Here is a 27,773-nt window from a genome sequence, read left to right on the forward strand (position 1 = left end):
CCACCAATCTAAAAAACTCTTATCGCTACATGAAACTCTCAAGTATTGACAAGAAAAGTTTGGCATATGGCAAATGCAAAAGAGGGCTAAACATTAAAAAAAGGACTAACCACACTAGTGACCAGATACAGGGGGTAATTGTTCTCTGCATACATATAAATTATATATTTTTAAAATTGTACAACTGAGGGTGCTCTCTTGGTAGAAGTTTCAGCATCTCCATTTTGTTATGCCTTTATTTTTTGTCAGTGTGGTGTAGGTTTTTCTTTAAATGTACAATTGTGATGACTTCGTGTGTGATCAACTTGTACAGTGGATGTGCACTGAAAGTACCCCAAAAACCCTGAGCTTAAAATTAAAGGAGGGAGATGATCATCCAAAGTGCTTTGTAAAAAGGGGGGGAGGAGACCTTGGGAGCAAGGAATACTGTGAGAAAGGACTGGTGATCGAAGGACATGCTCAGAGAAGCCAAAGCCTCAACTTCCCCATAATGGATCTGAACAGAAAACCAAGAAGAGAAGATTAAGGGCAGTTTATGGACCTGTGGTAAAGAGGACGTGCCAGTGGCACAGGGAAGAGAAAGGGATGCAGAGGGCTCTTTCAACTCAAGCTATGAGGATATGTGAGCCCCCTTTTCTCTCGGCAATTCCTGGGATCCCATTCAAAATCAAAGGCTACTCCATCAACTAAGTCTGCCACAAAGAATCTGTGTGAGCTGGAGAGCCAACATTTCATGCATTTTAGGGGTGATAAGGCCACACACACCAGTAGTTAAAGGGTGGAAGTTAGTTTTGTATACAGTGGAGCTGACTGTAGCTACCTTTCCATTGGTCCTAAAAGAGCAGGGTCATGTTCCTAAGCATACAATGCCTCAAAACCTGAGTGCCACCCTCAGGAACCCAACATCCTTCAGACTGCACCATTGTATTTTAAAGCTAAGGGCAATTATTGGCCTCAGCCAATTATACAAATCCGCTAGGTTTAGAAATTAAGTGCAGGTACTCTTAACTCTCTTAAGACTAGTGCCAGGGAGAATATGAGAGCACAGCAAGATTTTTTTTAGTTCCAGTAACTCTTAGCTGTAGAAAGAAAGCCTCATGAAACACCTGCACAAACATTTTTTTCGAGGGGGAGGTAGGTGACAATCAAGCTATCTTGGGTTCATCCTTTGATCTCCTTCACCACCTCAAAATACCCAGCTCTCTCTCTCTCTCTGCGTAGAAATGCACAAAAGTCTCCTAACAATGTAAAGTTAAAAAGGCACCTTAAGGTAAAACTTCATCATGAAGGCCTGCTGCTTGAAAGAATGCCAAAAATCCTGACCCCTAGATCTAATCAATGTCCTGTCCGTGCATGGCTAGTGCATGGAGTTCCAATGGGGATATATGACCAAGAGAACAGATATCTGACTGTACAATGAAAGGCTGAATCTAAAGTCAAAAGGTCGTTTGCCACACTAACTGACAGTGGCAGTCCACAGTTTGGTCATGGTGCTGTGCAGTAAGCTGAATTACAGACCTGCTGCAAGAGAGTGATGCAAAGACTGAAAGATGCAAGGGTGTGCTACTAACAGTAGAGAACTACCTCCATGTGTCCCCTTTCTAACAACCCTCAGGACATGAAGGGTATGCACATGAGGAATGGGAAGAGTATAGTTCTTTTTGCCCAGGCTGGAAGATAGCTTGGCACAAACTGCATACATTTAGGCCACTTGGGGCCCTGCCCTTTTCATAACATGTGCCCTGTATAGCTCATACTTTACATGGCTCAGTTTATATCCAAACTGGGCTAACAATAATTGAGGTGGATGGGCAGATTCTTTATCAGAATCTGTGTTCTAACATCAAATGAGTGAAGAGATTGTAGTAGGTTGCAAGTGGTCTTTCCAAAATCTAGTTAACAGGGATCTCTCTTTAGCTGAATGTGCACAAGTGTGGCTGACTGAGATGTTCACATACATAGTGAAAGCATCCTCTACAGCAGCTAGCCTGGGAAATCTGAGCCAACAGGAACAAGTACACTGAATAACAGTGCTTGTTTGATTGCCCAGCCCCACCAACCAAGCCAAGTACAGTATCCACTAAAACAGCTGCATTTTGTCAAGAGAAGAGGAAAAGCAAAGGCAATTTTGCAGGTCTGCACTGTCAAATCCTGTGGCCTACAGCCCCTGTAACACAATTTGTTGGCAAAAAGCACAGCAAGGTGATGTGAAGGCCCATTTTCCCTCTCTGTTTTTACAGAATCCTCATAGAGAAAGTTGCAACTGCAGTTAGACCAAATACTGCTAACCTAGCATCTCTAAGGCAGTTTTAACACAATGGCTTTTGATGCCAACATGGTGGGGTCACGACTCACAAGATGAAGGGCAAATTTTTCCTCCTCCTCACTCCAGAAATGAATCAGTTCTTGCTTCTAGAAACAGCATTGCGCTCTCTCTGAAACGTGTCCTCCACAGAGAAAAGTCACTGGGTACTCTGCCCTTACTTTCACAGTTTAGAACTGTGGAATTAAACCAGCCATGGTGGAAATTGCCCTCTGGGTCAGTCTTTGCTGAGAAGGGACCAACTGTTTGCTCCTTGGTCTCAATACTATGGAATTCTGCTGCACTTTTATTGCTGCTTCTATGGTAAGCCTCCCAGGTTGGTAACAAGAAGGAAACCCTGTGGCTTGAGATCTCTTCTCCTCCCTGCTGGAATAAGACAGGTGAGAGGGAGCAAACTGCTGAGTCCTTACTTCCTTTTTACTGGAAGTAGGACTTAAAAGAAATGTCAGTACAACACCAGCTTTTTTTAAAAAAAGAGATGATTTTATTCCATGATCAGTACAGACCAAATGTATATTCACCATATTAAAGTAAAACCAATTTATTACTTCAGAGCTTGGCGAATACTGACACATCAGTATTGTACTGTATAGTGGGTATTTATGGCACATAAACTTGGAACAATGCAATGAATAAAATGAAAAACACGCTAAAGGTGCTGGGACCGCTGCGAAGTGTGAGAGAGAAGGCTCAGCTTGAAGGCAGCAGGAGCACGGCTTCTGTCCTTCTGACCCAAGTTCACTCCCGCCACCTGCCCTCCTGGGAGCTGCTCCTTTGCAGTATAAAAACTAATTTTAACAGACATCATGACATTAAAAAACCCAAAATGTAGCTTTCTGCTATTACAGTTAAAAATATAGACTAAAAGTCTGGAACTGAGCAAAATATAAGCAGTGTCTTTACAGAGTTTGGTGGGCTCACCAGTTAAAACTCAAACAAATATATGCCAACTATATTCACTATACAATACAGCCACAGTCAAACACTATTGACAGGGTGGGAGCTTCCTCTGGTGCTAATGTTTTCCCCACCCACTCTACTCTGCCATGAAGAGACATGAAGACCCACTCAGGAGCTGAGCAGTGCCCATTTGTCTGGAGGAAAAGAAACAGATTAAAAGAAACCGACTTTGGTTGGTAGTCTAGCTCAGATTCCTGGACCTCCACACAATGCTAAAAACAGAAAAACCTCACTCAAATCGCCAGTTACACTTGACACCTCCACTAAATTATTCCCTTTTCACAAGCAAACACTTTACAGAGAATGGCTCCCAGCTAAAGGCTTGTGGGAAGTTTAGTTAAAGGCAAAGCCAGTGACTAAAGGACCAGAAGCAGCTTGTGTCTTCCCTGCTGAAGCCCAGGCAGGGTCTTCATGTACAGAGATTCTTAATGCAGAGTGTCTTGTGCTGCCAGCACAAAGCATTGTAGGGTCACAAACATTCTGCAGCTCAGAACTCTTATGAAGAGAAAAGGGGTGAACAGCATAAAGTCCTGGATATACTGCAAGTAAGTTTGGCATAGAGAATATCAAGTGTTCGGGGGCCCCCTTCCCAGCAACTGCATGTCCACCAACTCAAGCCTAGTATGAAGCTGGTTTGCGTCTTGGTCTCTCTTTCTTCAGTGAGGTGGGGGTGGGGGGTAAGGAAGAAAGTCAAATTGTAAGGCAGACTCTGCTGATTCTTCTGAGGCCGCAACTGTCATGCATGCAGAAGGCTGCAGGAATGCTCTCCTCCCAGCCGCCAACATCACTATGGAGAGCCAAAGATTTGCCGGGAAATTAAGAGTCAAGAGAAGAAAACCAGGTGTTATTAGAAAAGATTCTCTTCAAATATTGCCAACAAATCACTCTGGAAATTCATGTCGATAGTAGCTGCCATCTGGAGGAGAGAAAAGAATGTAACAGTCATCTGAATAATCATATAATGAACAGCTAGAAAAAGGAAGCTTCCACTGTATCTCTCAACCTGGTCTGGAAGGATCAACCACTGCTTCTGTCAACCTTGGCTGGGCTTACTGACCCTTCCGCAAGATGGCAGGCTGGATTCTCAAGTCAATCACAAGAATGACTGTGGGCTCTGTTAAGGAAATCACAGCAGGCTTCCTTAACTAGAATTGCTTTTCAGCATTCTGAGTTACAAGACTCTCTTCCCTGTCTTAATACACTCAGAGGAGAAGGGGAGAAGGCAAAAGACAACTAGGAAGCCATGGGATGCTGAAGTGAATGTACAGACAGAGGTACAGAGAGAAGGGGGAAGGTGAGACAAAAGAGAAAGGGGAATAAGTGAGTAGTGGCCCATGGCGCAGGACAGTGGGGAGCTGGTTGTATGTGGAAGAGTGCTAATGTGGGAAGAGTTGGTTCACAGAGTTTAAAACTTCAGTGGCTGTATGGAGAGTGTTTCTATGTGCTTACAGAAAGTAAACTTTGTGTATCTTTATGCAAAGAATACATTTAAAAAGGCAGGAAGAAGCAAAGGAAAAACAGGGAAGTCACAGAGGTTCAGGAGAAGAACCAAGAGAGCTAGAAAAGTGTAAGGAAAAAAACTTTCTGTGAACTGGCCACAGTTTCTAGGAAAGCTCTGTCAGTGCCATGTGTCTTGCTTCACAGTGGTGGCTCTTCCCTGGTTCAATAATTGGCTTTGTCTCATTTATAGCTTGGGAAACTCAAATGCTTCTTGTCTGGTGTATGGTGATGTTCTGACTTGGACTAATTTGCCAGTCAAGTGAGCTTCTGTCCTTTGTGATCCAAACATCTCCCTCCACCTCCATATCCCCAAAGCAGTTTTGCCCTCTCACTTACTGCCTCCCTCCGCCTTCGTTCCTGCTCTCGTTTTCTGGCCATCTCTCTTTGTTGGTCCAGCATGGACTGAGAAGACTGCGGCTGAGAGCTCTGTGCCTGTGGAGCAGAGACTGCAGCTGGCAGCGGGGGTGGCTGTTGCTGCGGCTGCTGCTGCTGCTGCTCCTGGCGCCTCCGGATGTCTTCATGAGCTCGGCGAGCCTGCTCGAGGGCCTCCTCATCTTCACGACTCCTGTCCACCAAGGCGAGAAGCACCATCAGAACAAGGCGGTTCTTTGCATCCCTTTGACAGCACATCAGTGAAATCACCCACATCACTCAGAAACTGGGTACTGATTTGGAGGCACTGCTGGTTACTATATTATAGGGATGCCTTAATAAAATACAGAACAGTTGAGAAATGGGTTGGAGGAGTGGGTTCTCCTGTATTTCCACTTCTCACGTAGTTTAGATCAGATCTGCATGGGCAACCCAACAAAGTTATTAAGTTATTGTTTGTGCCCTATTATTTTATTGGTTTACTGCTGCTGAGCTAACATGCACACCGTGCTTTCACAGGTTCATGACTTTACAATGAAGGTCCTACTGCTACTAATTCTAGCTTCTGAATGTTAAATTGCAGCATCTCACATTAAAAACAATGGATTCTACTTTGCCTTCCTACTGCCAATTCTCCCTCCCACCAAAAGCTGCTGCAGATTTTAAAAAAGAGGTCCAAACAAATGTTCAGGGACTTCTCCCTCATAGAAGCACCATTTCATCAAATCTAAAACCAAAGTAATGGCCTTTGGCAAAAGGACACCCAGATCACACCATTGGTACATAAATTCTATTCCCATTGAGCAAGTTTCATGCTTTAAGTACCTGCGCGTCATGTTTCAAGCGAATGGAAGAAGAACCACCAATATAAACATGATTACCTCCAAAGCCAAAAGGAGTGCTGGGGTTATCCAAAATTCTACTCAGGCAAAGGGGGTAAATGTGTAATTGCTTAAGGCTGAATCCCTCTTGCCAGCTAACATTTGCCCCAATCAATATCACTACAACTTACAAAAAACTGGAGAGTGTTCAATCAGAAATTTTCAAGAACAGTCCTCCAGGCACCCACGGGCATTCTGAAAGCATTGTTTAGGATAGAAAGTGGCATGAGCATGGGGGATCATGGGTCCTTGTCTCCTGAACATCGTGATTACATGAATTGGTTCCTACATAGAATACAGTGCTGAGATCGGGGTGAGCCTTTCATACACTGTGTGATTTGTGTAAATTTGTATACTGTGTCATATTCCTTGCCGCTGTTACTGTATGCTTTTTGTTTTTGTATTCAGTCCCGTCATCAGCCTAACAGGTTTGAAAAAGAGTCACTCAAAACGCGACATTTCTCATCTGGAGAATGCGTCATTTCCAAGACTCTACATAGCCCACTTTTCTCAGAAGCGCACATCAAGTTGGACATTAGCACATCAGAAATCATTGAAGTGAGACTATTGGAAGTTGGGACTGTCCCTTATTGTGCTTTCATATATTGGATTACTTTAATACTTTTTTTGGTTCTGACCACAAACTATACAAGACAAGGATTGGATTTCTGTATGGAATAAATTGTCTCCTTATGTTCTTAAGGTACATGAGTGACACTCAGTGGTCATAGTCAGCGGTTCTATTCACTTTTCATGCCTGTGCCCACATGCTGGCTTCCCCCTTTTTCTTCCAAACTCTAAGATGTGACAAAAGTTCTACTATTTTTCCCCACAAAAAAATGGGAAAATAACCAAAACATAAAGCAGACAGATGGAAATCATCACACCACTGTGGCCACGCAGGAGAAAGAAATTTAAAAGTATGATGGGAGTAAGGTTTTATTATGACAATTATAATTCAAGAAGCGTTTTCAGGCAATGTTGAGCTGATAAAATTTAGTACACCTTCCGGTGATGTCATGCCTGCGTGGCATATGCAAATCAGTTACACAAATGAGTTGTGCTAATGAGCTCTGGCACCTCTTTTTCTAACTGCTCTCACCTCATTCTCTCTTGCTCTCGCCTCTGCCTCTCCTTCTCTTTCTCTGCTTGTTCTGCCTGAGCTTTCAAAGCCTTCTCACGCTCTTCTTTTTCCCGGGCTGCTCTCTTGAACTGTTCAAAGCTGTCACTACTAGCCTTTACTGTAGAGGACGGCGCAGCGGGATGCTTCTGCACTAAGCTGGCCCAGGAGCCCATATTCTTTATTTTTAGATCCTGTGGAGGGAAAAAAAGATGATCAAAACACAGTAGAGAAGTCTCTGTAATCACCAAGTTAAATGCGAGTAGTCAGCAGACAGAACTGTGGGCTTTTTCCCCTTTTCTTTGTGGATTGTTCAGGTTTCGCTTGAAAAAAAGTATGGCCTCAGCACTGAAAGTGTAACACAATTTGCACAGGAAGTCCAAACTGCACACCGAGGAGTTTAAAAAAAAAAAATGCATGCAGGTCATAGGCTTTAGAATAAGACTGTAAAAAGGGAACTGTCAAATAACTCCGTCTAATTAAGCCTGGAAATAACTATGGTCCATTGTGACCATTCAAGCCTTGTTCAAAAACATCTGTGGTACTTTGAGGACTGTGTGTTGCTTCAAATGGTCTAGAGCAGAGGAACCCAATCTCTCTACCCCTGGGAAACACTTCCGGGATTTTGAGAAATGGTGGTGGGCACCACAAGACAGGGGCAGCCATAAAAATGGCTGCCACAGAACTGGGTGGATCACAAAAAGACTACAAATGGGGGAAAAGCCAATCATGAAATGATGGGAGGGTTCCACAAAATGTTGACAGGTTCCAAGCCAGGTATCCTCACAGGTAACTATTTCCAAATGGGTGGTCCTAAAGAAGACAAAAACGAAGAATAAGGGATTTTTCCCTATCTTATGTCAGGATGTGCTCGATGGTGCGGTCTCATTTGGAGTACTGTGTGCAGTTCTGGTCGCTGCACCTCAAAAAGGATATTATAGCATTGAAGAAAGTCCAGAAAAGGGCAACTAGAATGATTAAAGGGCTGGAACACCTTCCCTATGAAGAAAGGTTGAAACGCTTGGGACTCTTAAGCTTGGAGAAACGTCGACTGCGGGGTGACATGATAGAGGTTTACAAGATAATGCATGGGGTGGAGAAAGTAGAGAAAGAGGTACTTTTCTCCCTTTCTCACAATACAAGAACTCGTGGGCATTCGATGAAATTGCTGAGCAGACAGGTTAAAACGGATAAAAGGAAGTACTTCTTCACCCAAAAGGTGATTAACACGTGGAATTCACTGCCACAGGAGGTGGTGGCGGCCACAAGCATGGCTACCTTGAAGAGGGGTTTAGATAAAAATATGGAGCAGAGATCCATCAGTGGCTATTAGCCACAGTCTGTGTGTGTGTGTGTGTGTGTGTATATATATATAAAAAAATTTTGGCCACTGTGTGACACAGAGTGTTGGACTGGATGGGCCATTGGCCTGATCCAACATGGCTTCTCTTATGTTCTTATGTGACACAGAGTGTTGGACTGGATGGGCCATTGGCCTGATCCAACAGGGCTTCTCTTATGTGACACAGAGTGTTGGACTGGATGGGCCATTGGCCTGATCCAACAGGGCTTCTCTTATGTGACACAGAGTGTTGGACTGGATGGGCCATTGGCCTGATCCAACATGGCTTCTCTTATGTTCTTATGTGACACAGAGTGTTGGACTGGATGGGCCATTGGCCTGATCCAACAGGGCTTCTCTTATGTTCTTATGACAAGGGTTTTCAATGCTAACAGAGAACTTGTACCTGTTTGTTTGACTGATTATTTTCAGTAGTGTTTTCATTGCTTATGAAACATATTCTTAGTTATATTTTATTTGCTTATGAATTATTCATATGCTGTACCTTTTACATAATAGTACACTGTATATCATGAACACCTGGTGTATTTATAATATTTGTATTTAACCAACTGTTAGATTTTATATTTTATCTGTTTATGCAACTAACTTGGAGACTGCTTGGAAGAAGAGGCCCCCAAAAGGGGAAGCTGACAGTGAGAGAAACTGCCTTTTAACACCTCTTGTTGGAAACAGGAGACAGAGGAGGACAACCCAGGAACGGAATGTGTAACCTTGATTTAACCTAAACATCGGGGACCTGAGAACTTTAAAAAATATATTTGGTGCTAGATTTCAATGCCCAGAATTCTGGCACATAAATCTGAGTCCATTAGATATATCTATCTATATATAAATAAGTTAAATTTCATTTTTGCTTTAGTTTTGGCAAAGAAGGCCTCTTTGCCATAAGTGTATGCTTTGCTGATTGATCTCAATAAACACTGTTTCTGCATTCACCTAAAACATCTACTTAAGTGATACTCAGAGCCAAACCTTACACCTTAAGGAGTCTCAAAGTGGCTTACAAGCTCCTTCGCTTCCCTTCACAACAGTCACCTTTTGAGACAGGGAGGCCTGAGAGAGCTCTTAAAGAGAACCGTGACTGACCCAAGGTCACCCAGCAGGCTTCATGTGGAGGAGTGGGGAATCAAACCAGGTTCTCCAGATTAGAGTTTGCCACTTTTAACCACTACACCATGCTTGCTCTTTCATAGAAACTTCTGCAGAGAGGAGATGAAGGACAGCAGGAATGGATCTTTGCTTTGGGGAAGAGATGCTGTTTAATTTCGGTTTTCAAAGCAAAGGGAGGGCCTGGGCCTTAAATAGCCAGAGAAAGAGGTTGTAAAGCTTAGATACACAAGGAAGTCTGTGTCCAAGCCAAGGATGCATGGCTGCGATGCATTTGCCTGAGACAAGCACAATGCTTTTGCTGGTCAGTCAGGTAAAAGAAAGCCTTTGTAACTGTTCTCAGAGGAAAATTAGTACTTTAATGCATATTTCGTTGGGATGTCCTCTTTATATTAGCTTTAGAAGTAGGTTTCTAACAGTACCTAGATAATTCTTTATCTTTGTCCCATCACAAGCTAGTTTTACTTGTAACTGATTTTCTTAGTATCAATATCTGCATTTTGTTTTGATGTTGTACATCACCCAGAGCCAGGCTGGGATGGGGCCAGTCATCAAGATAAACAAACAAACAAACAAAGTTAAATCCCTTAACCTTATCCTTGCTGAAGAAAACTTTCCATTGGTTTAGTACTGTGTGCAAAGCTTTGCCCAGGAACTACCATAAGGCTCCTTGAGAATATGCAGAAGCAGCTTCATTGATAGCTCAGACAGCAACCATTATAAGCATGCTATTCGCAAGGCTGTGTCCTGTCAGACTAATGAGGACAGTTGGCTCCCCCCAAATTATACCTCCCAGAATCACAGTTGCTCCCTTTTCCCAAACTCGCCAAAGTTATTTGAATTGGTTATTATAAAGTCTTTTCTCAGGCCTCGGTGTTGGCTTTCTTCAAAGTTATGTTCCCACAGACTCAACCCAGAAAGACCAGGTTAGAGTTGTCTCCTGTGCTCCCCATTTCACCTGCAAACTGGGAAATCCCCCTACACACCAAGCTCTGAATGTTTAAGAAACACAATGGATGTTAGTAGTCGTGAATACATTTGTAATATGGAGTTAGTACATATGCAAAATGATGAGTTGTTAATGAGCAACGCTTATTGTACCAGCAAAGAGATAACAGTGTCATTCCCAGCTATACTTCTCAGGGGCCTGCTCCTGACATTGTGTCCAGGTGATGCTATTTAACAGAAGGGCTTCTGACTTCTAGTTAAGCAGATTTGGATTTTTTAAAAAAGGAACGCCACCTGAAGTGTCATTTTTTTTTTTGTTCCATTCAAACCCCCAAGACTCAATAAGTAAGCAGGCCCCGTGGCACCCGAGTGTCATGTTGGGGACACCGGCCTGGAGAAAGAGAGTCTGTAGAGCACAAGAGATCCCCTTACAGAGCACCCTTGAGCTGAATGCTGGTTGGGGGTGCTGGGTTTTGCCCATCTACAGGAGGAGGTTTTTGTGAAAAGAACAGCTTCTCATAAGCACACACTCATTTAAAAATTGAGACCAAACTCAGAAGGAGCCATGAAAGCCAGTTTAATGGTTAGAGTGCTGCACTAGGATTTATAAGATCTATTGTCAAATCCGTATTATCTTTTAGCACAGGGTTGCTGTAACAATTAAAAGGAAATGGTGAATCATGTATGCCACCCTGAGATCCTCTGATGAAAGACTATAGAAAAACGTACTAAAAGAAAGAAGAGCAATTACCCAACATTTCCTGTGTCCTAAAGGTGAGTCTGGGGATGGGGGCATTCTGTGTTCCACTTTGTAAGCTAATTAGCATCTTATGTAGAAAACTAGTTTCCTGTAGTTCAGTGCCAAAATGAAGCATGCCCTTGCTTTTCCCTTTCTTCTTCTTCTTTTCTTCTTCTTCTTCTTCCATTCCCTGTTGGACAGTCAGGTGAGCTTAATTTCTAAGGCCTGTAGCAGGCTCTCAAACTTGAAATTTGTACAATAGGAACAAATACAGGTTTGCATTCCTCTCCAAAGGGATTTAAACACAAAACTGAGGAGTATCTAATCTGTTTCAGTGATTCCCAGGGCAAAGCATAATTCTGAGAAATTTATGTGCTATGGAAAAATAGAATCTAGGGCACCTAAGTACATACTCCAGGGAGACACCACAACTGCCAACAAATAGCTAGGAGAGATTAAATAATGAGATTTAAAAAAAACCAAGCCACTTTGGACTGCTACTTCAGTTTACTCAGTTAAGTTAGAAGATACCTCCCCCTAAATTCACAGGATCCTCATTGCTGTCAGATGGCCATCTAGCCTCTGTTTAAAAACTTCCAAAGGAGAGCCCACCTCCTCCTGAGGAAGCCTGTTCCATTGAGGAACCACGCTAACAGTCAGAAACTCTTTTGATTTAAATTCAACCCATTGGTTCTGGTCCTACCTTCTGGGCCCACAAAAATAATACCACACCATCCTCTCTATGACAGCCCTTCAAGTACTTGAAGATGGTGATCATATCACCTCTCAGCCGCCTCTTCTCCAGGCTAAACATGCCTAGCTCCTTCAACCTTTCTTTGTAGGACTTGGTCTCCAGGCACTTCACCATCTTTGTTGTCCTCTGGACCCATTCCAGCTTGTCTGTATCCTTCTTAAAATGTGGTGCCCAAAACTTAACACAGTGCTCCAGATGAGATCTTACCATAGTAGAGTGAAGCGATACCATGATTTCACATGATCTGGACACTACTTCTATTGATAAAGTCCAAAACTGCATTTGCCTTTTTAGCCACCACATCACACTGTTGACTCATGTTCAGCATATGGTTCACTAAGACCCCTAGATCCTTTTTGCATGTACTACTGCTAAGACAAGTCTCCCCCAACCTATAACCATGCATTGGATTCCTATGAGAAGGAAAAATGGGAGGGGCCTAAAGAAGGTTCCATAAACAGCTTTCAAAGGACTTGTGAAATTAAAAAAAAAATCATTTAGGAAATGGAAGGAGGGCCTTATAATCAAGGATGAATATGAACAAATAACCAGAGCTTGTTGAGAGAGAGAGAGAGGGTTAGAGTGGCATGCTAAAAACAACAAAAAAGGGTTCTTTTCTAAGGTTCTAAGAAAGAAAAGGAGCAAGAACATGGTAGGCCCATCGTAGGGAGAGGAAATTAAACTGTAACAGATGATGAAGAGAGAGCCGCCCTGAACTGTGAGCCGCCCTGAGCCTGCTTCGGTGGGAAGGGCGGGATATAAATCAAATAAATAAATAAAAATAAACTGCTCAATTCCTACTTTTCCTCACTCTTCTTTTCTGAGGGAAATGGTTCTCTCAACCTGACAAAACCAGAACACATGATGAGGGAAGGGAGTTGCAGCCAACGATCGGTTTAGCTGCAGTACATCAACACGTAATTTCTTTAAATGAAATGAATTCCTGAGGGCCAGATGAACTGCATCCAAGGGTACTAAAAGAACTTGTGGATGTAATTTCTGAGTCTCTGTCCATTATTGTTGAGAATTCTTGGAGGACAGCTGAAGTGCCCGAAGGCTGGAGGAAAGCAAATATCCCCATCTTCAAGATGGTGCCCTAGTGATAACGTCAGTTGAGGCAGAAAGGTCAGGCAGAATTGATGATACTGTGATGGATCGGACAGTGACTGCCTGAACCCATATAGAAGAATCAGTGTTGATGAGTCTTTTTCGGTCTCTTAGGAGCCGTGGAGGAATCTGTTTCAAAGATTTATCAGCCTTACACTTTTAAACTGCTAAGGCAGATGATGCTACTGAGCCTACCAAACCCCTTTTTTTCTGATGGGGGAGGTGCAGATGGGTGAGATCCTGAGGAGTGAAACATAGCTGGTTTGAGAGAGGGTTCAACAAGATGGTTTCTGAGTCTTGCGGCACAATTTTTCCATGCCTGTTTGGTAAATGCTAGGCAATGGGTGCAGGATTCAGGAGTTTTTTTATTCTTCCAAATAAAAACTGAATAAAATAAATAACTAAATAAATAAAAAACAGTAGGAATGTCCATCTGATGAAGGGATTTTACCCCCACACCTATGACAATGTTTAAACAACTGAGTCCCTTCCATCTAGTTCTCCAAGGGGAGAGGGACTGGGGGGGGGGGGTGTCCACAAGGAAAAGACGAATGAACAGTCAGATTTTGGTGGTGGTGTTATTTCGATAAATAAAGAAAATGGAGGGAACAATACCACAATGAAAAACAATGATAAGAAGATGAGACTGCTGAGAAGAACGAGGAATGCAGCAAGGTAGGTCTTTCCAGTTCAGCCATTAAGAAGAAACTGAGTGGGAGGGAGTGCTTTCCCCCCTTACTCCAGGAATGTGTGGTCGATGCCTGCTCCCAGAGCAAGGAGGAAAGCTTGGTAAAAAGACTGAGGCTAGCTCTTCAATTTCTCTGAGGTTGGGTTTGTGCTACAGAGCAGAATCCTTGTGTGAGACTGCACAGAGACCACGAAGAAGATAAGAGGATCTGGGTAACTACTGGCCTATCAGCTTGACGTCTTGAGAATTTAGAAAGGATGGCTGTAATTACTAAGAACGGAGGCTTTGTTTCACTTACTGTGAAGCTTCTTTCTTAGTGGTCCTGGAATGGGTCAGTCCTTACTACTAGGAATGTAGCTCCTCCTCTCCCAGGACAGGGCCAGTTTAAACGTGATCCTGGAGGGGAGGGGCATATCTCCTGGTTTCCCATTCGTATCTAAGTCTCACCTCACCTCCAATCTCCACTATTTAAAACATGGAAGGAAAAAACATACTCCCCCCCCCCCCCAATGCTTTCCTACATCAGATTATCCCTCTGTAGTCAAAGACCTACATTAGGGGAGCTCTAAAAAGAACCTAGAAAAACAGAGAACTCTGCTCTCAGGAAGAAGAAACTTGCAGGGGGGAAAACACAGCATAATGATCTGTCTGAACCTGGATAGATCTTAAGCAAATTGTCCATATTTGGAAGCTGCCCCATGTCAAAGGTGGGTAGGACTGACCCACTCCAGAATCACCAAGAATAAAGCTTCACAGTAAGTGAAACAAAAGACAGGTTGCTTACCTGTAACTGTAGATCTTCGAGTGGTCATCTGTGCATTCACACTCACTTTCCTAACTTGTGGTATGTATTTTATCTGAGCTTCTAGGATTATAGTTTTAAATAGTCTCCAAGCTTCCCCAAGGGTTTTGACCGTATTTACGTTTCCTTTCAGTTTCCTCCTCACATGCCTCCTCATCTCAGAGAATTTACCCCTTTTAAAGTTAAATGTGGTTGTGGCGGTCTTTTTGGGCAACTCCCTATTTATACAAATGGTGAAATCAATAACATTATGGTCACTGTTCCCAAGCGGCGCAATCACTTTTACATCTCTCACAAAGTCTTGGGCATTACTTAGGACCAGATCCAGGATCGCCCCACCCCTGGTAGGTTCTGAGACCATCTGCTCCATAGCACAGTCATTGAGAGCATCAAGAAACTCAGTCTCTTTCTCTCGACCAGAACACATATTGACCCAATCAATCTGCGGGTAGTTAAAATCACCTATTACGACACAGTTTTTACGTTTAGCCGCTATCTTTAATCCTTCCATCATATTATAATCGTCCTCTCTCTTTTGATTTGGTGGGCGATAACAAACTCCCATAGTTAAATTTCCTTTTGGGCCCTCTATTTCAACCCAAAGCATTTCTAAAAGGGAATCTAATTCTCTGACCTCAGTCTTACTGGACCGTATATCCTCTCTGACATACAGAGCCACCCCACCTCCAACCCTTCCCTCCCTATCCTTCCGATATAACTTATATCCAGGAATAACCGTGTCCCACTGATTCTCCTCATTCCACCAAGTTTCTGAAATTCCCACAATGTCTATGTTTTCTCCCAACACTAAACATTCCAATTCACCAATTTTACTTCGGACACTTCTAGCATTTGCATACAAACATTTATAATTTCCCAGGCAAGCTAGGCCCGCCACCTCCCTCCTGCCGCCTCGAGACTCTGGCAGATAGTCCATACTGTTTGTCACCATCACAGTGGACAACTCTGATCCGTTACCCGGTAGAAAAATAGCAGCCAACCCTTCATCTCTTTGAGACGAGTCCTTCCGAACCAGAGACATTCCATCTCCTGTCGGCTTTCCCCCAAGATTTAGTTTAAAAACTGCTCTGCCACCTTTTTGATTTTAAGCACCAGCAGCCTGGTTCCATCCGGAGACAAGTGGAGACCGTCTCTTTTGTACAGCTCCCGCTTGTTCCAGAAAGCATCCCAGTGCCTAACAAACTTAAACCCTTCCTCCTTACACCATCGTCTCATCCACACATTGAGACTTCTAATTTGCGCCTGTCTCTCCTGCCCTGCACGTGGAACAGGTAGCACTTCCGAGAAGGCTACCTTGGAGGTCCTGGCCTTAAGTCTCCCGCCTAGCAGCCTAAATTTTTCCTCCAGGACCTCACGACTGCATTTCCCCACATCGTTGGTGCCAACATGCACCACGACCACAGGCTCCTCCCCAGCACTGTCTATCAGCCTATCTACTACACGCGTAATGTCACACTGAGTTTGTTTCTTAGTTTCTGAGTTTGTTTCTTAGTTTCTGAGTTTGTTTCTTAGACTCCCCACAAGTGTAGCTTGACCCTGTTTGAGGAGAACAAAGATGACCTATTCTCTCTGGATTTGTGCTGCCACTTCCCTTTAAAGGGTTTGTTGTAACCTGGCCTGAGATCACGTCTGTAAAAAAAAAATCACAAAAAATGGTTAACACCATTGAAACAGACTGTTGCCACTGTAGTTCTTGTTGCTGGGACTGCATCGCCGTATCTGGTGCTGTTCACATTGGCCAGGTCAGAAGCCCAGGAGATGACTGCTCTAGTGAAGGGAGAACATGTGACTGAAGCACTATAGGAATTGCCCAAAGTCTCTCATATCTTTTGGCAAGCCATCTGTGCCTATGGGGAGCACTGAGAAGGATACAAAACAACTGATAGGATCATCCACTGCTGGAAGTCTGATTTTTTTGGAAGCTCCTGGTATGAGAGAATAAAACTTAGCAAAAAGAAGATTTAGCTTTCGCCAGCTGTTCCCATTCGGCTTCATCACTGAGTAAAACCCCTACTGATAGAGGTACCCAAGGTAGATTTACTCCCCGACTTTGGCAGTGATTTTATCAGAGTCCTTGGGAAATTCAGCATCCTCATCTATTATCCCATTTGGGGTATAGGAGAGGTCCAGGGTTGCCAAGAAAGACTTCAATGAGAGTCTAATATAAAGTTCTTTGGGAAGCAGCCTGGCTATTAGGGCAGTAGACAAAATCTCTGCCTCTTCCTCATATAATTCATATAACTTCTTCTTTAATAGAAGAGAAGGCTGAGGACTCAGAACCCCCATTTTGGTCACTAAACAGAGGACTGCAATCTCTGGGGTGCCTGCAATTTGTTTTGTTCAACTCTCACCTTTTCTTAATGGGTGACATGATAGAGGTTTACAAGATAATGCATGGGATGGAGAAAGTAGAGAAAGAAGTCCTTTTCTCCCTTTCACACAATTCAAGAACTCGTGGGCATTCAATGAAATTGCTGAGCAGTCAGGTTAAAATGGATAAAAGGAAGTACTTCTTCACCCAAAGGGTGATTAACATGTGGAATTCACTGCCACAGGAGGTGTGTGTGTGTGCGTATATATATATATATATATTTTGGCCACTGTGTGACTCAGAGTGTTGGACTGGATGGGCCATTGGCCTGATCCATCATGGCTTCTCTTATGTTCTTATGAGTAAAACTGGGGCCCAGGCAGAAGAAAAGAGAAAATGCTGGATCAGTGCTCAGGGCACAACCCTACCTTATTGGCAGGGTGCAGCCAGCTTGGACCTCCACCGGCTCTGAACAAATCATCTACGCTGGGACTGATGAGGTCGCTGCCTTCTGGGCTAGCGCGCTTGGACAATGCAGCTCCAGAGACTGCTGCTGACTCCACCGCTCACTTCTGACTCCCCACAAGTGTAAAATCATGAAGGAACCAGCCAGGAGGGATACTGGTGGCAAAAGTGGGAGTCAGTGAAGCTCCAAGACCACTGAGGGACCAGCTTGTGGTTTCAGTGTCAAAGGAGCCATGCAGCTGGCTGCCACAACAAAGAATGGGATACCAGAGAGGCTTGGATGCCTTCCTGTCTGGTTCCCTGGTTGCCTCAATTTCTTTCTTATCAGGATCTTCAAGTTCAACAGAGCTCAAGCTGACACATCCTGCTTCAAGGGCAGGGCTGGTAGGACTGGGAAACCAGGGGATAAGCCCATTCCCTTCAGGATCAAGTTTAAACTGCTCCTATCCAGGGAGAGGAGGAGCTACATTGCCAGTAGTAAGGACTGACCCACTACCAGGACCACTGGAGAACCAGCATGGGTTTCTCAAGAACAAGCCCTTTCAAACTAACCTCATCTTTTTTTTTTTTTTTTAGAACGTTACTACCTTGCTGGATAAGGAGAATGCTGTAGATATAGATAAAATGTGGTTTGGATCCTGTTACTGTTAGATGGATCTGTTACTGGTAGACAGATCACACCCAAAGAGTGCTTGTGAATGGTTCCTCATCCTCTTGGAGAGGAGTGACAAGTGGAGTAGCTCAAAGTTCTGTTCTGGGGCCTGTTTTATTTAGTATTTTTATAAATGATTTGGATGAAGGAATAAAGGGAATGCTTATTAAATTTGCAGATGATACTACTTGGAAGGGGTAGCAAACACAGTAGAAGACAGGATACAGGATGATCTTGACAGGCTGGAAAACTGGGCTAAAAGAAATAAGATAAATCTTAATGGAGATAAATGTAAAGTTCTGCATTTAGGCAGGAAGTTAAATGCATAATTACAGGACGGGGAGACTTGTCTTGGCAGTAGTATGTGTAAAGGATCTAGGGATCTTAGTGGACCATGCTCTGAAGATGAGTCAGCAGTGCGATGCAGTAACTTAAAAGGCAAATGCGATTTTGAGATGCGTCAATAGAAGTATAGTGTCCAGATCCCATGAAGCGATGGTATCACTTTACTTTGCTCTGGTTAGACTTTACTAGAGTATTGTATTCAGTTTTGGGCACCACAGTTTAAGAAGGATATAGCCAACTGGAACGGGTCCAGAAGAGGGCAATAAAGATGATGAGGGGTATGGAGACTAAGTCCTTTGAGGAAAGGCTGAAGGAGCTGGGTATGTTTAGCCTGGAGAGGAGACAGCTGAGAGGTGATAGGATCACCAACTTCAGATACTGAAGGGCTGTCATATGGTGCAGAATTGTCTTCTGTGGCCCCAGAAGGTTGGACCAGGACAGGTAAATCAAAAGAGTTTCTGGCTCAACATTAGGAAGAACTTCCTGAAAGTTAAGAGTGGTTTCTCAGTGGTACAGGCTTCCTCAGGAGGTGGTGGTCTCTCCTTCTTTGGACATTTTTAAACAAAGGTTAATTGAGCAAACAAAATTTTTTAAATACTTGGGGATCACTTTTAACCACAAGCTAAGCTGGGTACCACATCTTAATAAGACCATCAACTTGGCTAACTGTTCAGTTGCTCAAATCAAACAATTTTTCTTTGCAAGAGGCAACCAATTAGTCCCGACAGCAATTAAAGTGTTCAAAGCTAAAACACTAGCCCAAATACTCTATGGCAGGGGTGGCCAACAGTAGCTCTCCAGATGTTTTTTGCCTACAACTCCCATCAGCCCCAGCCATTGGCCATGCTGGCTGTGGCTGATGGGAGTTGTAGGCAAAAAACATCTGGAGAGCAACTGTTGGCCACACCTGCTCTATGGTATTCCTATATGGATCTCTGCATTTAATAGGAAAGTGGAAGACACTCAAGCCTCATTCTTCAGACAAATTCTTGGTTTGCCAAAATGCATGTCCCACTTTGCTCTCTGCTCTGAAGTGGGCTCAATCTTTGGTGGAGACAATAGCCTGGATTGCAACGTTTATATTCTGGCTCAAAATTCATTTTAATACGTAATTTTTTAAATTAATTTTTCAAAAATATACAACACAATTACAACAACTATCTTCTTCACAGTTATTTGTCACAGTGGTAATAAACATTTTTATAATAAAATAAAAATATAAACTAACTCACAAAGCACTACCATATCTTAACATTATCATTGTTTACCATACACAGAAATGAAACACATATCAATGTCATAGAAGGCGATGTCAGTAAAATGAAAAATTGAGATTTTTTTTAGGGATAGAAGATTTAAATTCCGTACTGGTGTCAATATATTAAAAAAAAGGGGGCCCATTTTTCTACAAAGTTATTCTTTTTAGTAGGGGTTTCTGTTACATAGATCTGTGTTTCTATTTTGTCCATGGCCGCAATTTCCCAAACCTTTGCCTGCCATTGCTGTATCGTGGGATATGACATTGTCTTCCATTGTTTGCCCTTTCAAGGACAACCTCTGCCAGAGCTATGGCTGACCCAAGGCCATGCAAGCAGGTGCAAGTGGAGGAGTAGGGAATCAAACCTGGCTCTCCCAGATAAGAGTCTGCACACTTAACCACTACACCAAACTGGCTCTCCCCTGTTCCCCCCTCTCTTCCGTAGAGAATGTCCCTGCTTTGAAATGGTGATGTGTGAAAAGTCTTATCTGAACCTTCTCAGCTCAGGCTCGGGGGAGACAGGAAGCCTGGGAGTACCAAGGCCGTGGGCCTCTAATCAACATGAGAATGTATTAGTAACATCTATGTGTGAATGTTCCCTTTGCTAGATTCCCCGGCCCGTAGGAATCCCTTTGAAGTGTTCCTTATATGTAATGTATCTATTATATGGTCTTCAGTCTTTTCAAGCTCTGGCCAAGGCCGCAAGTAACCAGCATCAATAAACTAGTTCTTTGTATCTACATCGACTCATTATTGAATCTGCAGACTTGACAGGAAGTACTTGTAAATTTCCTGTTTTGTGAGGGGGGGGGGTTGGACGAGATGACCCTGGAGATCCAACTCTATGATTCTATGATTATTGTAAAGATGCATAGACTGCCTTGGATCCACTGGAAATTTTTGTTGACAGAGGTATGCAGTGGGAGTGGGGGAATTGGCAAAACTCACCACCTTTTTGTCCACAGAAATCTTCCATGGGACCCAAGCCACTGACTGCTAGTTCAGCTCTCAGATGTCTTATACATTTAACCAATAAAACTGACAACACCATGTGGGGACAAAACAGTCTTCTGGGACCCCATAAGCCAAGGGGCTGAGCAACTGTCCCCCAGCACTCCCTTATTACTAATTAATTAACTTAATTTCTATCCCGGCTCAGGGGTAAAAAGGCTCAGGGCAGGTTACAGGATAAAACTGTAACAACAATCACATTAAAACATCAATTCCAATCAGAAAAGCAATAAAGATGGCAATGTAAGAATCGTGTGATACCAGTACTTTTTCAGAGTTTGTTGGTATTCTGACAACGGCAGATCTAGGGCTCCAAGTTTTCTAACTCCGTGCCCGCAACAACCGGAAAACAGTTCGACAGTGTGGTAGGGAGTCTGAGCAGGAGCGGCCAAATAGTATTAGACATCCATAGCCTCAACTAAAAGCTGGGTGGAATAGCTCATTTTACAGGCCCTGCAGAATTGTAAAAGATCCTGTAGGGCCCTGTTCTCTATTGGGAACTCATTCCACCAGGTCAGGGCCAGGGTTGAGAAAGCACTGGCCAGAGTTGAAGATGTCTTTTGGGTGAGAAACTACCAGCAGATGTTGATCAACCGAACTTAAGGCCGTTTGGGGGACATAGGGGTAGAGGCAGTCTCTCAGGTATGTTGGTCCCTGAGCATTCAGGGCCTTAAACACCTTGAAATGGATCTGGAACTCTATTGGCAGCCAGTGCTGGCTGAATGCTTGCACGCAACAACGTTGCAGACAGCAGGCACACTGCTACATTTTGCACTAGCTGCAGTTTCCGGATCAGGTACAAAGGCAAGCCCATGTAGAGTGAGTTACAATAGTATAAACTGGAAGAGACCGCTGCATGGATCAATGTAGCCAAGTTGAAAGTGGAAAAGTAAGGAACGCGATTCCAAATCTACTGAAGATGAAAAAAAGTTGATTTGGCAACCACTGTGACTTGGACCTCCATCAATAGAGAGGCAACCAATATCACTCCTAGGCTACGAACCCTGGGCAACAGTGCCACTAATGCCCCACCCAAGGCTAGGAGCTGGATTTCCCCTGCGGCTGAGGTACAGGACCTACATCTTTGATGGATTCAACTTCAGCTAACTCTGCTGCAACCAGCCACAGGCCTCAGCACCCAGTTCAAACTATCTGGGGCGAAGTCCATCCATTAACAAGATACAGCTGGTGATAATCAAGCCCAAACTCCCAGATCAGTAGGGAGAGAGGGTGCATATAGATATTAAATAACATCAGGGAGAGAATCACTCCCTGAGTGGCCCCGCAATCTAGTGGGAATCAGAGAGACCCTCTCTCGTAGCACCACTCTCTATCCCCAACTCTGGAGGAAGGAGGAGAGCCCTTGCAGGGCAATCCCCCGAATCCCCACATTGGCGAGGCGGTGGGTCAAAAGATCGTGGACAACTGTGTTGAATGCTGCTGTCAAATCAAGAAGCAGCAGCACCGTCACCCAACCTCAATCCAGCTGCCTCTGGAGGTCATCTGCAAGAGTGACTAGCACCGTCTTGGTCCCATGGCTGGGGTGAAAGCCAGACTGGAAGGGGTCCAGGATGGCGGCATCATCCAGAAAAACCTACAGCAGTTTGGCCACCACTGTTTCAACTACCTTTCCCAGGAATTGAAGGTTCAGAATTGGGAGGTAGTTGGCCAGGACTGTGAGGTTCAAAGATGGTTTCTTTAAAAGTTGGACACAACACTGTCTCCTTCAGTCCCCTTGGGAAAACCCCTGGTATCAGGGATAAGTTAATTCCACAGATAGGCATCCATACTCCTTCTCTGCAGGCCTTAACCAACCATGATGGGCACAGAGTGAGGAGGCGGATGGTGGGTCTCACAGCTGCAAGAAGCCTGTCAACTTTCTCCTGGAGAGACAGCTGAATTCATCCATAATAGGGACAGAAGACAGTCAATGAGCTTTTTACGCAATCAATGTGGTAAGAATTATTCAGCAGTGGAATCAGGTACTGAAGGGGGTGGGGAGCTCCCCCTCACTGGCAGTCTTTAAAGCAGCAGCCGGACAAGCACTTGTCAGGGATGCTCTAAGCTGACTGAGCAGGTGGTTGTACTAGATGGCCTGTATAGTCCCTTCCAACTCAGTGATACTATGATTCAAGCTTGAAATCAAACTGGAAAAGATTCTTAACAATGTGCTTCATACTGAAGTTGTCCAGCCATCAGCCATTCAGTCTGGTACTAAACACTGTATTTCAGAAACCATGCCAAATGTAACATTCCAGTAACATACAAGAAGATTATGGTTGAGGCACTTGTTATAATCTGATAAAATGCACTGCAGAATGAGCTGATGAAGAAGCATATGGGATGCTTAGGGAACAAAAGAGCACAGGCTTAGATATCACGGAGTTCAACTTCTTCTGGTTTCCACGGTCACTTGAAATATTACACAATGCAAGTAACACAATTCAGACCAGACCACTAAAACTTTTTCTAGTGTTAGCTACAATGGACTGTTACCTTTTTAGGAGCAACTGGTGTTTTTGGTTCCTGCTTTTGTCTTTCTTTGTCCTGAACTCCAGGTGGTGCATTTTCCTCAGGGGGTCTTATAACAGGCCGTCCACTGTCCACTGGCTTTAATTCTGTTCCTGAAAGAACAATCATTACTGTGTACACAGCTTACACAGCTATGAAAAACTGAGAAGTAGGTAGGCATTGCCCATCATCAATTTCTGTAGACAAATTTCCCAAGAAACACACAAGCTTGACCAACACTGATCAGCTGCCACTCACGTTGTTGGATATGCGCAGGGGGCTTGATACTTTCTGGATGCTTGGGGGGGTCCTGCCGCAAAGTTGGGCTAAATGTCTCATTTCGGATGACTGGGGACTGCATCTTCTCCTCTTTCGCCATAGGCTGTGACTGAACCACAGATGCTGCTCTCAGTTCCTGCCAGTGTAGGCCATCAAAAACCATTAGTTGTGATTTCCTCACATAGCTTTCCTAGAGTAAACCCAGCCCTCCTCCACTTCACCCAGGCCCAACACAAATGTGCAGAAAGGAATGGCTTTTCTATTACGAAAGTGGAGAATGTTGGCAGCCCTCTGAAAGGTGCCTGGCCAAAGTGTGAACTCTGGGAGATCCTTTACACATTAACAATGTACCTTTACCTGTTTTTTTGGCTGGACATTTGGTTGTGGTGGAGAGTGGTGTGGCAGCCCCTGGAACTGTTGCATCTGTGGGGAATGCATCATGAGAGGGGAAGGTGCTTCTCTCAAATGACCTGGAACAGTTCACCATCAGTCAGTTAGCTTCCTGTCGTATTTTAACTTATTTATTGATTTGATTTGATTTATATCCCGCCCTCCCCGCCGAAGCAGGCTCAGGGCAGCTCATAGCATAAAATTCCAACAGCAATTAAAATTAATATTAACTAAAAGCATTAACCAAACATTTGAAAAGAATAATTCCAGAGGAGTAGCCATGTTAGGCTATTTTAGCAACACAAAGCAGACACCTAGTGACACCTTAAATGTTAACAACATTTATTCCAGTATGAGCTCTCATGAGATCATTGATACTACATCTTAGGAAGAGGGTTTAGACCAGGGGTCCTCAAACTTTTTAAATAGGGGGCCAGTTCATTGTCCCTCAGACTGTTGGAGGGCCGGACTGCCGTTACTGTACAAGGCCGCGGGCCGTCAGTTCTCCGTCTTCTGCATCTCTCTCCCTTCCCCACACCACACACCCCGGCCTGGGAACTCACCTCACCTCGGTATCACCTCACACTGTCTCCACCGCCTCAGCCCAGTGCCGGAAGTGTGCGTTGCTAACGCGAGTTTAGGTCGAACGTCACTTCCGGTCTGATTTTGCCATAACCCGGCGGGCCGCATAAACGTCCTCAGTGGGCCGCATCTGGCCCGCGGGCCGTAGTTTGAGGACCCCTGGTTTAGACTCACTGAAAGCTCATGCCGGAATAAATGTTGTTAGCATCTTGATTGTTTGGGGAGAATTAAGCCTGTGATTTGCAGGTCATATCTTATCTAGAGCATGCTACAATGGAAGGAGGTCTAATTTGGGTGCATTTGTACCAAAGCTCTCCACTGTTTGCTACCCAATATGCTAATTTAAGAGCCTCATTGCACTTTAAATTGTTATTTATTAAAATTTATAGCACACCTTTCCTCATGATTCAAGGCAGCTTACATTAATAGTAGTAACATTTTCAGTCTAAAAGCAAAAATAAAATAACAAACCTCTTCCACTTTTTAAAAGATGCCTGCTGATTCAGATTCCCTCAAAAGCTCCAGCTAACGGGCAGGCCTTGCAGCACCTCCCGATGGTCTCTAAATGGAGGGGGGGGGGAGAATCTCTCCAGGAAGCTATTCCACAGAGTTGGAGCCACAATGAAAACAGATGCTGGACTGGCCACTGTAAGTGGCGGGACAGCCAATCAACTGGCTGCCTGATTACCATACTTGGTGCACAAGGGCATATGGAAGGAGATAGTTCTTCAGATATGCAGGTCCCGGGTCATTAAAGGCTTTAAAGGCCATAAAGAGTGTATCAACACAGATCAAATGAATGGAGAAGAGAAACATTTTGCTTCAAACCCTGGTTGGAATTCAGTCCAATGAAGTAATGATCAGACCAGAAGTCAGGTCAAATGAAGGAATTGCATTGTTTGCAGGCAGCACTATGTGGCACAGCTAAAAGCCCAAATATTCTAATCCCAGCTGCGTCTTACAACAGCTTCACTAGTCTGGTCCCTATTTTGCACATACTTCATCTCCTTCCTCTTTCCCCATGTGCTCTTATTTTGCTGATAGAACTTAAGCTTGTTTTAACCTGTCTGCTCAGCAATTTCATCGAATGTCCATGAGTTCTTGTCACAATACAAGAACTCGTGGGCATTCGATGAAATTGCTGAGCAGACAGGTTAAAACGGATAAAAGGAAGTACTTCTTCACTCAAAGGGTGATTAACATGTGGAATTCACTGCCACAGGAGGTGGTGGCGGCCACAAGTATAGCCACCTATAGAGGGGTTTAGATAAAAATATGGAGCACAGGTCCATCAGTGGCTATTAGCCATAGTGTGTGTGTGTATATATATAACATTTTTTGCCACTGTGTGACACAGAGTGTTGGACTGGATGGGACTGGATGGGCCGTTGGCCTGATCCAACATGGCTTCTCTTATGTTCTTAAGCTTCTTTCTCAGCTTGTGAGTAATGCCTTCTATGATGTCTGAAAAGCATCCCTAAAGTCTTTGGTGGCCTTGTTTTCTTCATTTCTTTAAGAAAGCATCCCCAAACAATTCCAGGCTCAGCCTTCTTATTTTTCCATTGCCACTCTGCTTTACCCTATATAATACTGGCAAGTAGCGATGAATGAACCCCTAAAAAGAAACACCATTAGAAAAGCCTTTTTTCCTTCCTGCTTGCCAAGCATGATTCAAAACCTCAACAGATTCTTGTGAGCCACCAATGAAAGGCCAAAGATGGTTACCCACTCATTCAGTGTTCATTTGCTGTGGCAAATTTTGGCAGTCCATCCTTCCACCCCTTATGAAGTTAAGCTCCGTTCATGTCAGGCTACTCACCAGCTGAATATAGGTCTGGCTTGTGATGCCGTGGTGATGGGTGGTGTTGGATGACTTGCTGGGGCTTTGATGACTGCTGAGACGGCTGTGGCTGCTGCTGCGGGGGTAGGTGCTGCTGTGGAGGTGGCTGAGGCGGAGGGACGTGGGAAGGGTACTGCATGGGCTGCATATGTACCGGCCTCTGCTGTGGCTGATGCTGCAACTGTTGCACTGTAGGATGAGTAGGAGGCTGCAGGGATGGCTGAGGTTGCGACTGGACCTTCACTGAAGGGAGGAGAGAAGTCTGTGGCTGCGCTTTCTGCAGCTGCTGTAGGTATAGCTGCATCTGGCTGTTACTCAGAGGCAGGTTGTGGTGAGGGGCGGAAGGTTCTTCATCCTCCAGCAGAACCTGGGGAGGCTGGGGGGGTGGAGGTTGGGGGAGCATGGGTTGTTGGTTCAGAGCTGGTGACACTGCTGGAGGCCGAGAGGGTTTTGGGGGGAGAGCTGCAGCTCGATTACTGGGTCGGGAAGGTTGCTGAGGCAGGGCATTGTGCAAAGCTAGGGAAGAAAAAAGAGCAATCAAAGACTGTGTCACAGAAAGAGAGACCTAAAATGAGTGAAGCCTTTGACTGGGCTTCCATTTGTGAGAGCAAAACAGGTAACTTTTGAGTAAAAGATTGTCTTGGAAGGCTGAATTGCCCCTATATGCACAGAACGTGTAATACTGCCTTGCCATTCTAACATCAAGGGAAATAAACACAGAGTCCAAAGTACACAATCCAGAGATCTTACATTGCTTCCCCTGCCCAACAGGACAATAAAAGAAGCTCCTGTATATCTATCAGGAGCACGGCAGCTCAAACATATAGCTAAAGGCCACAATCCACACAAGAGACTTGGGGTCTGCTCACCTGGAGGGGACACCACTGTATGCTGATTCAAGTGAGGAGGAGTGCTGTGCTCAGGCTGCTGTGGTAGGTGGGGCGGCATCTCTGATTGAGAAAGATGCATCATAGGCTGACTGAAATGTGAGATAGTGTCAAACATGTTCCCTGGGAGCGGATGCTCCAAAACTGGAATCTGCGCTGGAGCAAAAGCTGGAGGAGAGGACTTGATTGGAGGTGCTGCTTGCTGAGGGACAGGGGGTGGGGGCGGCGGCAGCTGCTGGGGTTGCAACTGCTGCTGTTGCACCTGTTGATGGTGGTGATGGTGATGCTGTGGGAAAGAAATGGATCACAAAAGTCAACAGAAAGATTTTTGGGCAGCCAATCGTATTTCTAAGCGGGAAGCTACAGGTTACATATATAGTCCTAAAAATGAAAGCATCTTTGAAGGGGGATTTTTGCATGGAGAAAAACAGGGGCTAGAGATGCCACAGTATCCTCTCCCCACCCAGGATTCTTCAAAAGTTCTTACCCTACAACTGTTGCCCATCTGCTGGTGCAGCTGCCTGTTTGCAGTTCAGAACACTGAACTGGATCTT

At 44.3% G+C, this 27,773-nt stretch overlaps 1 protein-coding gene across 1 annotated transcript in view; it reads right to left on the bottom strand.

The window, feature by feature from the left end:
• Positions 1-2,784: 2,784 nt before the first annotated feature.
• Positions 2,785-27,773, bottom strand: part of BRD4 (bromodomain containing 4) — a 217,795-nt gene continuing 192,806 nt past the window's right edge. The window contains exons 16-23 of the mRNA XM_060240745.1: positions 27,202-27,505; positions 26,312-26,848; positions 23,878-23,990; positions 23,500-23,656; positions 23,227-23,354; positions 7,139-7,350; positions 5,120-5,348; positions 2,785-4,199 (exon numbers count right to left, since the gene is read on the bottom strand). Of these exons, the coding sequence (XP_060096728.1) occupies positions 4,131-4,199; positions 5,120-5,348; positions 7,139-7,350; positions 23,227-23,354; positions 23,500-23,656; positions 23,878-23,990; positions 26,312-26,848; positions 27,202-27,505 (1,749 nt within the window). The 3' untranslated portion in view covers positions 2,785-4,130. The remainder of the gene's footprint in view (positions 4,200-5,119; positions 5,349-7,138; positions 7,351-23,226; positions 23,355-23,499; positions 23,657-23,877; positions 23,991-26,311; positions 26,849-27,201; positions 27,506-27,773) is intronic.

Source organism: Heteronotia binoei, chromosome 5 (genome assembly GCF_032191835.1).
Source record: "Heteronotia binoei isolate CCM8104 ecotype False Entrance Well chromosome 5, APGP_CSIRO_Hbin_v1, whole genome shotgun sequence".
NCBI lineage: Eukaryota > Metazoa > Chordata > Lepidosauria > Squamata > Gekkonidae > Heteronotia > Heteronotia binoei.